Below are 14,607 nucleotides of genomic sequence, written 5' to 3' on the forward strand. Positions count from 1 at the left end.
GAGCGAGTGAGTAAGAGAGACATGAGCAGGGGGAGGAGCAGAGAGAGAGGGAGAAGCAGACCCTTTGCTGAGCAGGAAGCCTGACCGACAGACCAACAGAAGACTGGGGGCTCCATCCAGGGACTCCAGGATTATGACCCAAGCAGAAGGCAGACGCTTAACTGACTGAGCCACCCAGGCGCCCCAGTACAATTTACTGTAGATCAGAAATTCCCAATGGGACAGTTCTGTGGTTGTTGGTCTCACTTAATACCTCCCCTGGCAAGCACCACATACAAAAAGAAACTGCTAGCTCTTTTTGGGGATGGGTAGGATACTCTCATGGTCACCACCGAGCATCATGGTTCTGGCATTCAGCAAGTTGACTCTGCAACCACCCCGTGTCCCGGGAGCTGGGCAAAAATGGAATCACGCAATGGTTGGTCTCATTCTAGTTACTGGAAATTAGGAAATTTGATGATTCACCACTTCTCACTCGGAAGAGTTGAATCAAATACCACCTTGTGTTCCTAACGTTCTCTAAACATAAAGGAAAAATTAAAACAATCTGAAATGCCCGTTACTTGTAAACAGCTTGGAAACTCTTGAATAGCACCAAACAGCCCATGTTAGCATTTTGGTGTATTTACTTTCAGTCTGTCTGTACACAATACTCCTTCCAATTTTTAATATCTCCGATGAGATAAGCTCTATACTACTCCTTGGAAATTTGGATTTTACACTTCGTGTCATTAAACATTCCTCTGAGATGTAATTTTATTTTAAAGAATTTTATTTGGGGCGCCTGGGTGGCTCAGTGGGTTAAGCCGCTGCCTTCGGCTCAGGTCATGATCTCGCGTCCCGGGATCGAGTCCCACATCGGGCTCTCTGCTCAGCGGGGAGCCTGCTTCCTCCTCTCTCTCTGCCTGCTTCTCTGCCTACTTGTGATCTCTGTCTGTCAAATAAATAAATAAAAAATCTTTAAAAAAAAAAAGAATTTTATTTATTTGTCAGAGAGAGAGAGAGAGCGCGCAGAGATGGGGAGCGGCGGGCAGAGTTCTGGAGAAGCAGGCTCCCCGCTGAGCAGGGAGCCCCATGTGGGACCGGATCCGGGACCCTGGGATCCTGACCCGAGAGGAAGGCAGACGCTTCCTCGACTGAGCCACCCCGGCGCCCCGGCTTGCGCACTGCTGATACCACGAATAGGGCCAAGAACATCCTTGCAGGGAGCACGTAACCGACTTCCCTGGGATACCTGGGTGGACAGGGGATGCGGAAGGTTCTGCATCCCGTGTTTCCAAACACTTGAGCCCTCACAACACTCTCTGGGCCAAGACAAGTAGGATGTGACGATCTCCCACCGCTCTCCCAGTTCCCAAGCCTCAGTCCCAGTGGGTCGTCCCAGGAACCCCATGTTTCGGACCCCATCTGCCCCCCACCGCCTCTCCCCCTTCAGGATCCTGCAAGGTGTCCCTTTTTGAAGGTCAGCTACAGGAGGTGCTCTCGGCTCCACGGACGCGCGGCCCTCGGGGCGCAGAACCGCATGCTCCGGGGCCGGCCCAGCGCACCTGTCCCCGAGCCTGGGTGCTGGGCGTGACCTGGCTGGCGCGAGGCCTGCACGCTCAGGAGCGCGGGGTGGGGCGGGGCGGGAGGGAGAGGAGCGGCTCAGCCCGCTGCGCCTGCGCCCTGCGCGCCGCCCGCTCACCTGCGTCCGCCCCGCCCCCTCCCCGTGTCCGCGAGCGCCGCTGTCAATAAAGTTCTTGCGCGCCGGAAGCGGAAGCGCCGAGTCTCCATGGCGGCGGCGACGGCGGCGGCGGCGGGGCCGGTGCTCTGGAGGCGGCTGCTGGGCCTGCTGCCTGGCCGCCCCGGGCTGGCCGCGCTCCTGGGGCGCCTGTCCGACCGCCTGGGCAGGAACCGGGACCGCCGGCGCAGGAGGTGAGAGGCGGCCGGGCCTGCCGCGGCGGGGGCGCGGCCGCAGCCCTGCCTCTCTCCCGCGCCAGGAGTGCGCTCACGCAGGGGCCGGGGAGGGGGGCCGGGAACCGAGCGCGGGCTCCCCGGGGCCCCCGGCGGCGGGCGTTGGAGGGTCTGGTCGCGGGAGACGCCGCTCGCGATCTGAGGGGGTCTGTGCCTTGCGCGGTGGCGGCTGCGGCTTGGCCCGGCCGGGGTGAATGAGCCCGGCCGGGGTCTGCGCGTGCGGCGCTTCGCGCATCGTGCGGCGGAGGGCTGTGAGGCAATCCGCGTCAGGGGCCCTCGGGCCGGGGCGGAGGAACCACTCGGAACCCCCTTCACACTTCCCAAAGGGCCCGTGTTCTGGAAAAGTACTGAAGTGAGTTATGTAAGTGGGGGAGGAGGCTCCGAAGCCGCTTATTCAGGCAGTGGTCTTTCAGAGTCAACATTGGCCGAGAGCGTGCTGACCGAAGAGGCCTGCTGGCATTGCTAACGTTACAGGGAAAAAAAGATCTCCTGGGTGCAAATGGGTCTCTTATCAGAGAGACTCAAGCCTTACACTTGACCCTTTATTTATATATATTTTTAAAGATTTTATTTATTTGGCAGACAGAGATCACAGGTAGGCAGAGGCAGGCAGGGAGGGGGGCAGGCCTCCCGCTAAGCAGAGAGTCCGATGCGGGGCTCGATCCCAGGACCCCGGGATCACGACCTGAGCCAAAGGCAGAGGCTTTAACCCACTGAGCCACCCAGGCGCCTCTGCATTTGACCCTTTAAAGGGAAAAAAAAAAAAATTAGAGGTGCGTCCTTTAGAAGAGTTTGCATTATCTCAGATTTTATCTGTGCTGCTTGGGTGCGGTGGGATGTCCTGGCTTCCGCGCGCAGGTCTGTGGTCCAGTCGTGCGTGCTGCTTCTGCTTATGGGAAGGAGCTTGCGTTACACCGAGTAACAGCGGATGGTTTTCAGCCAAACTTCAGCTTTGGTTCGGGGTGACTTTTCCGTGATAGCATCCGTATGGAGCCCTTCGGAGGCTTGCTGATCAGAATGGCTTTAAGTTTCCCATCGCCGAACCCCGGTGGGGGCGGGGCCGGGGGCGAGGTGGCCTCTGCGTTTTCTGTGGTTGGGGCTTAGCCAAGACCTGGCCATTGCAGTGGGTGGTGAGATCAGGTGACTTCTACGTCTTGGCATCAAACCACCGGGAAATTTGGTTTAAGGTTTCAAGAAATGTTCTCTCCTCAAAGATGAGGTGTTCAGGCAAGTTTGTCATTTCCCTGTGTTTAAACGGTGCGGGAAAAACAATTCATTGTCCGTTGTTGAACGTTGAAATTGACTGCTAAGGGATGTTGGAGGCAGTCTCCACGAATTTTTTTGAAAAAGACGTTTCTCTTGAGTGTCTTTTTCCCGGTGCTAGTGGGGAGAGGAGCAGTGTGGCAGTGGGAGTAGTCCAGACTGACTCCCCAAAGTCCTTTTTGTAAATAGATGCTGTAGGTGTGGCACCATATTTCCTTTTGACGAAGCTGAGAGTGTTGTATAAAAATTAAACCAGAAACTCACTTAAAGAAACATAATTTTTGTGGGTTTTTTAGTTATTTTTAATTTAAATTTTATTAGCCGACATACAGTACATCATTAGTTTTTGATATAGTATTCATTGATAGTCGCGTGTAGCACCCAGTGCCCATCACATCTCGTGCCCTCCTTAATTCCCATCATCCAGTGCCCTCACCCCCCCCACCAAGTTTTATGTTTTTTTTTTAATTTTTTTTAAGACTTTATTTATTTATTTGACAGACAGAGATCACAAGCAGGCAGAGAGACAGGCAGAGGGAGAGGGAGAAGCAGGCTTCCGGCTGAGCAGAGAGCCCGATGTGGGGCTCGATCCCAAGACCCTGAGCCGAAGGCAGAGGCTTAACCCACTGAGCCACCCAGGCGCCCCAGGTTTTATGTTTTCTAAAGAAATTTGTGGGGGCGCCTGGGTGGCTCAGTCAGTTAAATGTCTGTCTTCAGCTCAGGTCATGATCCCAGGGTCCTGGGATCGAGTCCCACATAGGGCTCCCTGCTCAGCGTGGAGTCTGCTTCTCCCTTTACCCCTCTCCCCCGCCCCCCCACTTGTGCACGCTCTGTCTCTCTCTCTTTCTCAAAAACAAATAAAATCTTTTATAAAAATAAATAAATTTGTGTTTTATAATCCTTAGAATGCTTTGCTAGGACTGAAGATAAGTGCTTTGACCCGTGTTACAATGCTGTAGCTTTCTGACCTTTTTTTTTTTTTCTCTTGCCTTATTCAGTTTGCAGATTTTCCCGACTCTGTGGCCTTGGTGTTTGGGGTTTCTCTGGTCTGTATGGCCACTCATCCTATATTGGCTGCTGACTTTCGTTTCTCTCCCAAAATATCTCACAACTCCTCATTCCCCGAATGGTGTGGTTTCTTGTAACTCTGATTGTTGATTCATTGATAATAGTTCTGTGTAGTCATGAGCTTAGACTTTGTCAGATTTTAGCCTGCCAGTCTGACTCACCTGTTGGAGTGCCTGTTAAAACTTCTTAGCTAACAAGAGGGCTGGAGGAGGGTGGTTTCTTTGTTAGTTACAGAGACAGCCACTGTGACACAGAATGCTACTTAAAATTACTTCCAATTAGTGGTCTAGAAACACTGTTGCATCTGACCTGAGAGTGGCAGGTCATTGTACACCGGTTCAGCTTGTTAGTAGTTTCCACTCTGAGGGACCACCAGGTTTCCAGAAGCTACTTCTTTGAACTTCACGACACTTCGTTAGAGTTTAGTAGAACTGCGTCCTGGCTTATTTGTAGTAGTAGAGTGGGTGGGAGGGGGATATTTAAAATCAAAGCATAAATTTCCCCAGATAATTCAGATTCTCATCTCACAGGGAACTGGAAAAAGATTTACAATGGAGTTTTAAATTGTAGCTTTTATTTTTCCTTTTTAAAGATTTTATTTATTTATTTGACAGCGGGAGAGTGTGCGTGCACACACGCAGGGAGAGTGGCAGGCAGAGGGAGAGGGAGAAGCAGACTCCCTGTCGAGCAAGGAGCCTGATGTGGGACTGGATCCCAGGGGCCTGGTCATGACCTGAGCCAAAGGCAGATGCTTAGCTGACTGAGGCACCCAGGCACCCCTGATTGTAGCTTTGTTGAGTTCATATTAACACATTGCAGCTGGTGATGAATTAGGCTCGGTCAGTCGGTTGTGTGCTCCTAGAGGGAGAGCAGCTAGCCTGGGATTCAAGTGTTCTGGTAGATAATCCTCTTGTAAACATGTCATCTGATTCATGTAAACGAGTTCTTCTCCAGGCTGCTGGGAAGTCCGGCTGGTCAAAGCCTTTGGGTTAGTAGAATATGTGATTGGTTCTCGTCAGGCACTTTGCTTTGCACGCTGCTTGGGCCACCCCGAGGTGTACTGTGGGTTATGTTCCTTTGCTGGCCCCTGGATGTGATCGACTTCCTTTTGGGCAAGTCGAGAGGACAGTCATCTGGTCAGCATGTAGTCAGATGCCGGCAGCCTGGCCTCCCATGCTGGTCTTCTGTAACCTACGGGAATTCACACTCACTTCCCTTTCTTGGACTTGGGGGTTGCGTTAGTCGGGAAGGGCCGCCTGCCTCCGGGGACGCAGGAAGTGCACGGCTCCTTCGCGTAGTTTGTGTGCTTCTCAGGAAGTGTGTGACTGTTGCGATTTTCTCCTCAGCTCACTTTCTGACGTTTAAGTGTGCATGAGTGAGGGGGGAGGGTGGGTTTTTCTTAAAAAGTAGTTTCTGAAAACACTGCAGTCCACAGAACTTAGTTTCTTTTAAGAACTTCTTTTTTCATCATTTTGTACAGATTTGGATGAGACCCAAGCCACAGAGCTTGTACCACGAATCTTATCTTATAGTTCCAGAAGAGCTCGTGGACTCAGAGCCTATCGGAGCCCGTAGTGGGGGCCACTTAGCTAATGTCCTGAGTATGGTACAGGACAGAGGGTAGAGCTTCTGGACTGTCTGTCGGGGATTTGTGCTCCGTTCTCCCGCATCACTGCGTTCTTGTTCAGAGCCCCCGGTGCCGCCTCTAGAAAAGACCCTGAGAGGTTGGTCAGCTTACTTGATTTACTTTTACTTTTTTTCCCCCACTGGGTGGTGGGCGACAGTCTGCAGCCCCTGGGGATCAGATCTGAGCCAGAGAGGCCTTGGAGGGGACATGTAAAGGTCAAGTGTAGACCTGGGTGTAATTCTCAGTATTTGCCTAGTTCTTCTTCCTTTTTTTTTGTTTTTTATTGAGAGAGGGAGGTAGGAAGTGGGCAGACAGAGAGAGAGAGAAAGAATCTGAAGCAGGCTCCACACGCAGCACAAAGCCTGCCATGGGGCTTGAGCTCACCAGCCTGAGATCATGACCTGAGCTGAAGTCAAGGGTCATATGCTTCACGGATGGAGCCCCCCGGGCGCCCTGCCGTGCTCTACTGGCATCTCGCCACTGGCCACGGAACTCGGTTGCACCTCCAGGCACATTGTTGCACATCCAGACAGGAAAAATACAAGGTGTGCCAGTCTTTTTCCATGGAGCACACGCAACTTTAAGATGTTTGGTGAAATGGGGGGCGCCTGGGTGGCTCAGTGGGTTAAAGCCTCTGCCTTCGGCTCAGATCATGATCCCAGGGTCCTGGGATCGAGTCCCGCATCAGTCTCTCTGCTCTGCAGGGAGCCTGCTTCCTCCCCTCTCTCTCTATCTTCCTGCCTCTCTGCCTACTTGTGATTTCTCTCTCTCTGTCAAATAAATTAAAATCTTTAAAAAAAAAAAAAAAAGGTGTTTGGTGAAATGGAAAACTATCTCCCCACAAAAAGGAGAAACGTCTCTCTCTCCCCTGAGGCCCCGTGTCAGTAGCTGCGTTTGGTTGTGTCTCTGGGGCTCTTCTGCTCAGTTTCTGAGTGACTGATTATTCTGAACTCAAGTCCCACTGCCGTCCCTTGCCCAGCAGGAGGGATGGGCTGCCCTGTCGCACCCAGGACTGCCCTCTAGGCCAGGTAGGCTTCCGCAGTCTTCATGTAGTGGCTGGCCACCCCCGCTCTGCCCCCCCAGTCTGGGGGCTCAGGGATAAGAGCACCTTAGTCTGGCAGTTCAGCTGTGGATCTCTCTTAGAGACGGTGGGAGGAAGCTTCCCTCCTCCCTGCCCGACCCTCGCTTCATGCTCCCTGTGCCCTTTTAGAGTCGCCCTGAAGCCTTCCCCTCACCCCGCCCACACAGGTCTCTCTGGGTGGGGAGGGCCCAGGTCAAGGGTCTTCAGCACTTAGACCCAGCCTGCTGCCCAGGGCAGGCACTTTGCAGATTCCCCAGGAAGCCTTAAATCCTGAGGCTGAATCTGTACCCAAAGTCAGGTGTCCGTGGGTGGCTGGAGTGTGCCCTTCCCAGAGCCCGCTGGCTCCTTTCACCGTTGGAACTGTCGGCTGGGGACGCGTTTGCGTTGTCTGCTGGTGCTGCCTGTGCCGCCGGCCTGCCGGAGTGTCCCTCGGTGCTGGCCCCGGCCCTGTTCTCCAGACTTCGTGGTATTCCTGAGTCAGCAGAAGCTGGCGCCCCCCCCCCCCTTCTATCTGGTCCCGCCCCCCGCCTCTTCTTTGTAACTAGAAACTGGAGCCGGACGGTCCTGGAACGATGATTCAGGGGAGTCCGGGTCTAGATGTGGAAAGAGTGTGCGCCGGGTTAGTTCTCTGAATGGCGTGTGTGACACGGCTCTGCTCTTTTGGTGAAGGAACCGCAGCTCTTCAGATCTCTCGGGCCTTGGGCTCCTGACCTGGGACCTGTGGTTCTTAGTAAGCCTCCCTGGGGTGAGGGGACTTGCCTGTGCAGGTGGTCGCCCCTGGAGACTGGGGTGACTGCGCGGTGGGGGTGCTCCTAGCCCCGGGAGCAACCTTTTCTGGGAAGATTCCCAGGAGCTGGGTTCTGGAAAGCGGGAACGCACCCCCCCGTGGGCTTATGGCTGAGGCGAAAGAAAAAATGAGCCCCCGAGTGGACCTGGGCTTGGCTGCTTCTGCCCCGGTGGAGGCACTCCAGTTAGATTCGAGTGTCCCGCGTTCAGGTGTGGTCTCCCCCATACCCGAGCTGCCACAGGGGCCCCGTGCCGTCACCGGGGGACCTTCTCAGAGCGCTGTCCTCTTCGGGTGTCTGGAACTGCCGCTTGAGGGTTGGGTCTTCCCCTCCCCGACTCCCTGCACCTAATTGGCTTTCAGCCCCTTCTCCTCTCTAGCAAAAATAAACCTGCCAGCACGCAGATTAAACAGGAAGCCAGCATGAAAAAGCCCTCAACACGTCTTGGACGATGGCCCTGGTGGAGCCTTCCCGGGGAGAGCTGCCTGGCAGGGACAAGGCCTGCCCGCGGCAGCCCGGGGCCCTGAGCCCGGCCTGCCCGAGCCTGCCTGCTGTCTCTCCGGGCCAGGACCGGGCTGACGGTGGGCCCCGGGCGCCTGCGTCCTCTGGACTGGCTGCGGACACCCTCCCGGGCTTTCCCGCGGGTGGTGGCGCTTGCCAACACCTGCGGCTCACGTTGGCCCAGCCGCCTCCTTGCCTGGAGCAGCCCCTCCGAGTGCCCTGCCTGACCTTCCTCGGGGCGGGTGTCCTCAGGCCTCCCCGGGCGCTCAGCACCACCTGCTCCTCTCTGCCGTCACTCCGGACACACGTGCTGCCCAGTTCCACCTTCAGTTCATGGTGGCCTTTTCCCCCGGTGTCATTCTCAGATGGTTTCAGATGTGCAGTAAGCCTGTGAGGCCGCCAGGTTTGTGGGGGCGGCGGCGGGGCTGCTCGCCCCTTGTGCCCCCAACATAGGCCGGAACAGTGCTCACGGTGCCTGGGGTCGCAGCCCGAGCCCCATTTGCCCTCTCTGGGTCGCCGTGTGCCGGAATGTGTCTCCGCAGCTTCCTTTCAGGGAGTCGATGGGGGCGGGGTGGAGGTGCTAGTGGTCGCCCTGGTTCTTTGTCGGTATGGGCTGGGACAGGGTAAGTGCCGTGAGGCTGGGAGATCCGTTGGTGTGGCACTGCTGTGGGGTTTTCCACCTCAAACAGACCATGTTTAAGTAATGAAAATTAGACTGTAGGCCCCCTCTGGGGCTTCAGATGGATAGAGTGTCGTGCAGACTTTCCCACTGTCTCGTGGTTTTCTACTGGACTGAAGGATCTTTCCCTCTCCTCCTGGAAGTTAGCTTTGAGCGCGGCGGGCGTAAGGCCTGCGGTTGGGGAAATTGAGGCAGTAATCCCTAGATTTCGCGTCTAAGCCTTTCGCTGGCCCGCTGCTGCTCGGCAGCTGGAAGCCGGAGGACCTTAGCAAGCTGGTACCCCCGAGTGCCGTCACGCCGTCTCTGAGACAGCGAGAAAGCTTAGCTGCTTTTCCCACTCTGCACCGAGGGCCCCAGGCCAGTCCCCGACTTCCCAGGATCTACAGAACTGCTACCTTCCCCCTGTTGACTAAAGTTTTCTTGGCAGCGAGTCGGCGGGACAGACCAGTGGGCTTTCTGGGAAGCACAGCTGTGGGCCATCTGGCGTCTGTGTAGGGCCGTTTGCGCGCCCTGGGAAGATTCAGTGCTTTATCATGAAGCAAGTAAATGAAGTCATCTTCCTGGAATCTGTGACCCTTCAGGCCTTGGGGTGTTCCGGCGCTCTTTCCCCAAAGCCCCCCTTGGAGTGGCAGTAGAAGGACACGCACCGCAGAGGATTTTCCTGCTGCTGTTTGCTGGACTTGAGAATAGGGCCCGGCTTGCGTGGGGCTCTGGGTGTGTGGCCCCTCTCCGGGCCCCCGGTGGGGGGACAGCCGGCAGGTGGCAGGCGGCAGACGTGTGCTTCCGTGGGCAGGCCCTCAATTGCTGCTGTCTCTGCCGCAGTGGAGGGGGGCCGGCTGGCAGGTGGCGGGGGCTCAGCTTGTGCTTTGAGCCCCGAGGAAGACGTCATCCGCTGCCAAGACAGCCCCCCAGGCTCCTCCTGCTCCGCCCCCTCACTCCACAGTCGAGGATTCAAGAGAAAATTTAGTTTTTCCGGGTCCTTCCCTAAATAAAAGCCTCGCTCCTCTCCGCAGCCCTGCGTTGCAGGGGGCTCCCTCACCCAGGCTCCAGGCCATCGCCAGCAGCCTTCTGCAGGCCAGGTTGGTAGGGTGTCAGCCCCGTGGTGGTTTCTGGGTGGTTTCTCGCAGCCACTCTAGACTGGGAGCTGTATGGAACCAACTGCCAGTTGGGCTTTCTTTGTGGGCATTGGCATTTCTCAGGTTGCTCAGCTAGTCGGGGCTGAAGGAAAAGCACCTTTGCAGAGTTTGACTTGGGCTCACTTAAAATGGTCTAGAGAATCTGGAATTGGTTAAAGAAAAATTCCCGTCCGCCTCACGTGCGGGGCCCCCGTAGCTGAGAGAGACTTCCGAGGAAGCGTTTGAGAAGTGTGACCCTTTCCGTGTCTCTTTAACCAGGTCGCCATGGCTGCTCTTGGCTCCTTTGCTGTCTCCAGCTGTCCCCCAGGTCACCTCCCCACCTTGCTGCCTGTGTCCAGAGGGTGTGCACAGGTTCCAGTGGATCCGAAACCTGGTCCCAGAGTTTGGGGTCTCCAGTTCCCACGTCAGGGTGCTTTCATCCCCGGCCGAGTTTTTCGAGCTCATGAAGGTAAGTTGTGTTCACGGGAGAGAGGGACGGACGCTTGAGACAGAGGCTTGGAGGCGTGAGGACGAGTGAGTCCTGAGCAGAAGTGCCTTCCGTTCTGGAAGTTTCTGATGGCTGCTCGGCTTTTTGCTGTGGGTTCTTCTCCCTGTTAGGTTTTCAGGCTCACAAATACTTGAGTTGTGCCATTATCAGAGGCTCTCGTGTGTAGCTAACGTCTTAGGTAGAGTAGCTCAAGGTGGGTGGGCAGTGATCTTGATTCCTTTTTTTTTAAAGATTTTATTTTTTTATTTGACAGAGATCACAAGTAGGCAGAGAGGCAGGCAGAGTGAGAGAGAGGAGGAAGCAGGCTCCCTGCTGAGCAGAGAGCCCGATGCGGGACTCGATCCCAGGACCCCGAGATCACGACCTGAGCTGAAGGCAGCGGCTTAACCCACTGAGCCACCCAGGCGCCCCTAGTGATCTCGATTCTTATGGACAGATTGATTCCATCGGTTCCTTTGGAAGGGAGGTTAGTGAGGGCGGGTGGGCGCCCTGGCTAACGATGTCATAGCACGATAGACCCTGGAAACATCCCCAGGACACAGTGGTGTCTTCTTGGTAGGCAGGGTGTGACGGGGGGAAAACTCAGCTGTGACTCGTGGGTGAGACTTGATATGTAGGAAGTGGCTATAGGAAGTGGCTGTAGGAAGTGGCTCCCGGTCACTGGAGAATGTGGACACCTGATTTTAGGCTTTATGATCCCTGTTCTTTCCTGGGACTGTGTCTGAAGTCTGGGCCTCTCTGTCTGGGCAGAGATGCCTTTGCTTTGGGGACTTGAGCTTGCAGTGCTCAGCTGTTGTGGCCCATCTTGTTACTCCAGGTTGACACTGCAGATTGGAATAAGTCATTTGAAACTGAATAATTTTTATTTTTTAATATTTATTTATTTATTTATTTATTTTTAAAGATTTTATTTATTTATTTGACAGAGATCACAAGTAGTCAGAGAGAGAGGAGGAAGCAGGCTCCCTGCTGAGCGGAGAGCCCAGTGCGGGGCTCGATCCCAGGACCCTGAGACCATGACCTGAGCCGAAGGCAGAGGCTTTAACCCACTGAGCCACCCAGGTGCCCCTGATTAATTTTTTTTTTTTTAAGATTTTATTTATTTATTTGACAGAGAGAGATCACAAGTAGGCAGAGAGGCAGGCAGAGAGAGAGGGGGAAGTAGGCCCCCTGCTGAGCAGAGAGCCCAATTGGGGCTCGATCCCAGGACCCTGAGATCATGTCCTGAGCTGAAAGCAGAGGCTTAACCCGCTGAGCCACCCAGGTGCCCCCTGATGAATTTTTATTAACATGAATCCTCTGGGTTCAGATTAGCAGTGATGTTAGAATTAAGGTGTGATGAGGTCAGACAGGCGTAACAGTGGTAGATAATAGGAAATACATGTAGAAATTAATTTTCCTACAGAATAAACTGTGCTTGATTTGGATACTTGGACTTTTTCCTTTTGGCCTCTTATTCCGTAGATCCACACTCAGCTTAATTTCTGACTGGCTCCTTCCAGAGAGCATTCTGTGTGTGTGTGTGTGTGTGTGTGTGTGTGTGTGTGTACGTGCTCACGCCGCTTCCCTGCGCTGCTCATCCGTCCTGGTGTCTTTGTGGAGAGGGATGTTAAGGTGCTTTGCTCTTTGCTCCTGCTTGGTTCTGTTCGGCTGGAAGAAACAGGTTTTGCAGAGGCTGTTCTTCATGTTCTAGTCAACTTGGGGTTGAAGGACTGGCTGAGTCTCGGTGTGGCCATCCCCTGGCTGAGCACCTGCCTGGGTGGGGCTGTGGGGGACAGGAAGGGCCCCAGGGCTTGGCCCTGCTGGGAGGAAGCCCTGATCTTGCCCTTTGAACGGGTCCTGGGCAGACTCTGGTGCAGGATTGCATGGGATGTGTCTATCCTGGGCCCACAGAGTGGCCTTGCTCCCTGAGAGGCGAGTGCAGCCTGCGGTCTGCCTGGCCTGCGAGCCCTTGTCCCAGCACCTGAGCCGAGGTGCCTCTGCTTGAGTCACTGTTTGCTCCGTGTAACCATGTTCCCTGCCGGCATCCGCCTCCCAAACAACCAAGCAGAGGAGACGGCGAACGTAGGACATTATCTCGTGCTTTCCTGGCCTGCAGGCCTCGTGCCGGTGTGTTCGTGTGTTTCTGTGGCTGGTGCCCTTCCCGTGCCGGCTGTGCGGGCTGTGGGTGCCGCATCCCTCCTGGGTCGGAAAGCAGGCAGGCGTGTGCCTGCTTCCTGCCTCCCTCCTCCTGCAAGGCCTGGCCCTCCTGCCTCTCCTTCCGGAGCCTGACCTTTGGCACACCACCCATGGTTCTGCGAAACCCCACCCCCGCTCCGCCACCGGGGCAGGGTGCTTGGAGCTCCGGAGGGCGTCGTGGTTCCCCACATTGGAGCAGGTCTAGAGAGAGCACTTGGCCTGTTTGGACCGAGGTGACATAGTCATCTTCGAGTGCTGCTCTGTTCTGTCCTTGTGCTGGGGGCCCGTCTGCGCTTCAGAGGAAATACGTGCCCGCTCATTGTGAATGCCAGCCGTGCAGGTGCAGACGGGGCAGAGCAGCACGTGCCTTGGCTCCCACACTCCCCTCCTCTGCCCCTTAGGGACGTGCTCTTGTGCCCTGCACGTGCCCCCCGTGTGCTGCCCTCCCGGGGGGGTCGTGAATGGGCCGTGGTTTGCGCCCAGGGCAGCTATGGCTTCGTCCCAGCAGTACGTTGGACGTTGTGTCAGGTCGCTGTCACACGCCGCCTTCATTCTTCTGATGGCTGTGTCACGGTTCGTATAGTTAGGTCATGTCTCTCAGGGGGAGTATTTTTTTTTTTAAGATTTAAAAAAATTTTATTTACTTGACACAGAGAGAGCACAAGCAGGGGGAGCAGCAGAGGGAGAGGGAGAAGTGGGCTCCCCCCTGAGCAGGGAGCCCGATGCAGGGCTCGATCTAGGACCCATGAGATCATGACCTGAGCCGAAGGCAGACGCTGAATGGAATGAATCCCCTGGGGGCCCCTCAGGGGGAGTATTTTAAATGAGGATCGTGGGCGGTTACTGTTAGCGTGGGGCTTGCTTCAGATGCAGAGCCAGGCCCGGAGCGTTACTTGTTTGGTGTCCTCCGTTAGCTGTGGAAATGACTGTGACTTGTTTCTCGTTCAGAGTCAGATCAACGTGGCCAAGAGACGCGTGGTGATGGCGTCCCTCTACCTGGGGACAGGTCCTCTGGAACAGGAACTGGTAAGGTTTGAGGTGGGGTGGTCCCCACGGCAGCAGTGCATCGCTCCGTTCCCCCTGGCTGCGCGGTGCCCTGGGATCAGGGTCGAGCCGCCCTGTCCTGCTGGGGGTCGGCCCAGTCAGGAGGGCCGGTGAGAGGTGTGGGGCGGGGGCTCGTCCTCGCCCACAGGTCCTCTGCGCCCTGCACCACGGTTCCGAGAATGCTCTGTGTGCTGCTCTCGGACTCGGTGAACGACGGCCCGCTGCCCGTTTCTGTATGGCCTGTGGGTGACAATGGTCTTTCCGTTTTCAGATGACTGGGAAAAAGTTGAAAGGAGGAGATTAATTGTGACACAAGAGAAGCCTGTGCGGTCAGATTTCTGTGTTTGTAGGTGAAGCTTTACTGGGACACAGCTGTGCTTGCTCACCACCGCGCCGTCTGTAGCCGCTCTCTGGCCGCAGCGGCCGAACTCAGTAGTTGTGACAGAGACCGTCTGGTTCCCAAGGCCCAGGGTGTTTACTGCCTGGCCCTTCGCAGAGCAGATTTTCTGACCCTGTACTAGACAAATGGACCAAAGCGCAGGTAGGGCTGGGGTCAGGTGCCAGGTCTGTGGCCTGCCTTGGTCCACCTGGACTTGGCATTATACCACACTTGTCGCCTGCGGGGAGATGGGCAGGATGGGAAGGAGCAGAAACCACAGGTTAGCTCAGGGCGTGCTTCCTGCGGCGGAAGTCCAGCATGCGGTTGGTGTGCAGGCGCCGTCTGTGGGCTGACCTCACGCGAGTGGGAGTGAGAGCATTCTGTTGTCCTCATCTTCAGATGGCTCTCCACTCGGGCTCTGAAATG

The 14,607-nt window shown here is 55.6% G+C and overlaps 1 protein-coding gene across 2 annotated transcripts in view; it reads left to right on the plus strand.

The window, feature by feature from the left end:
- Positions 1 to 1,734: 1,734 nt before the first annotated feature.
- Positions 1,735 to 14,607, plus strand: part of PGS1 (phosphatidylglycerophosphate synthase 1) — a 35,537-nt gene continuing 22,664 nt past the window's right edge. For both annotated transcript variants that reach the window (XR_004280700.1, XM_032321890.1), the window contains exons 1-3: positions 1,735 to 1,914; positions 10,352 to 10,541; positions 13,707 to 13,784. Coding sequence is in view for 1 of the 2 variants with exons in the window: in XM_032321890.1 (XP_032177781.1) it covers positions 1,772 to 1,914; positions 10,352 to 10,541; positions 13,707 to 13,784 (411 nt within the window). In the remaining variant the exon portion in view is untranslated. The remainder of the gene's footprint in view (positions 1,915 to 10,351; positions 10,542 to 13,706; positions 13,785 to 14,607) is intronic.

The sequence above is a fragment of the Mustela erminea genome, chromosome 18 (assembly GCF_009829155.1).
Source record: "Mustela erminea isolate mMusErm1 chromosome 18, mMusErm1.Pri, whole genome shotgun sequence".
NCBI lineage: Eukaryota > Metazoa > Chordata > Mammalia > Carnivora > Mustelidae > Mustela > Mustela erminea.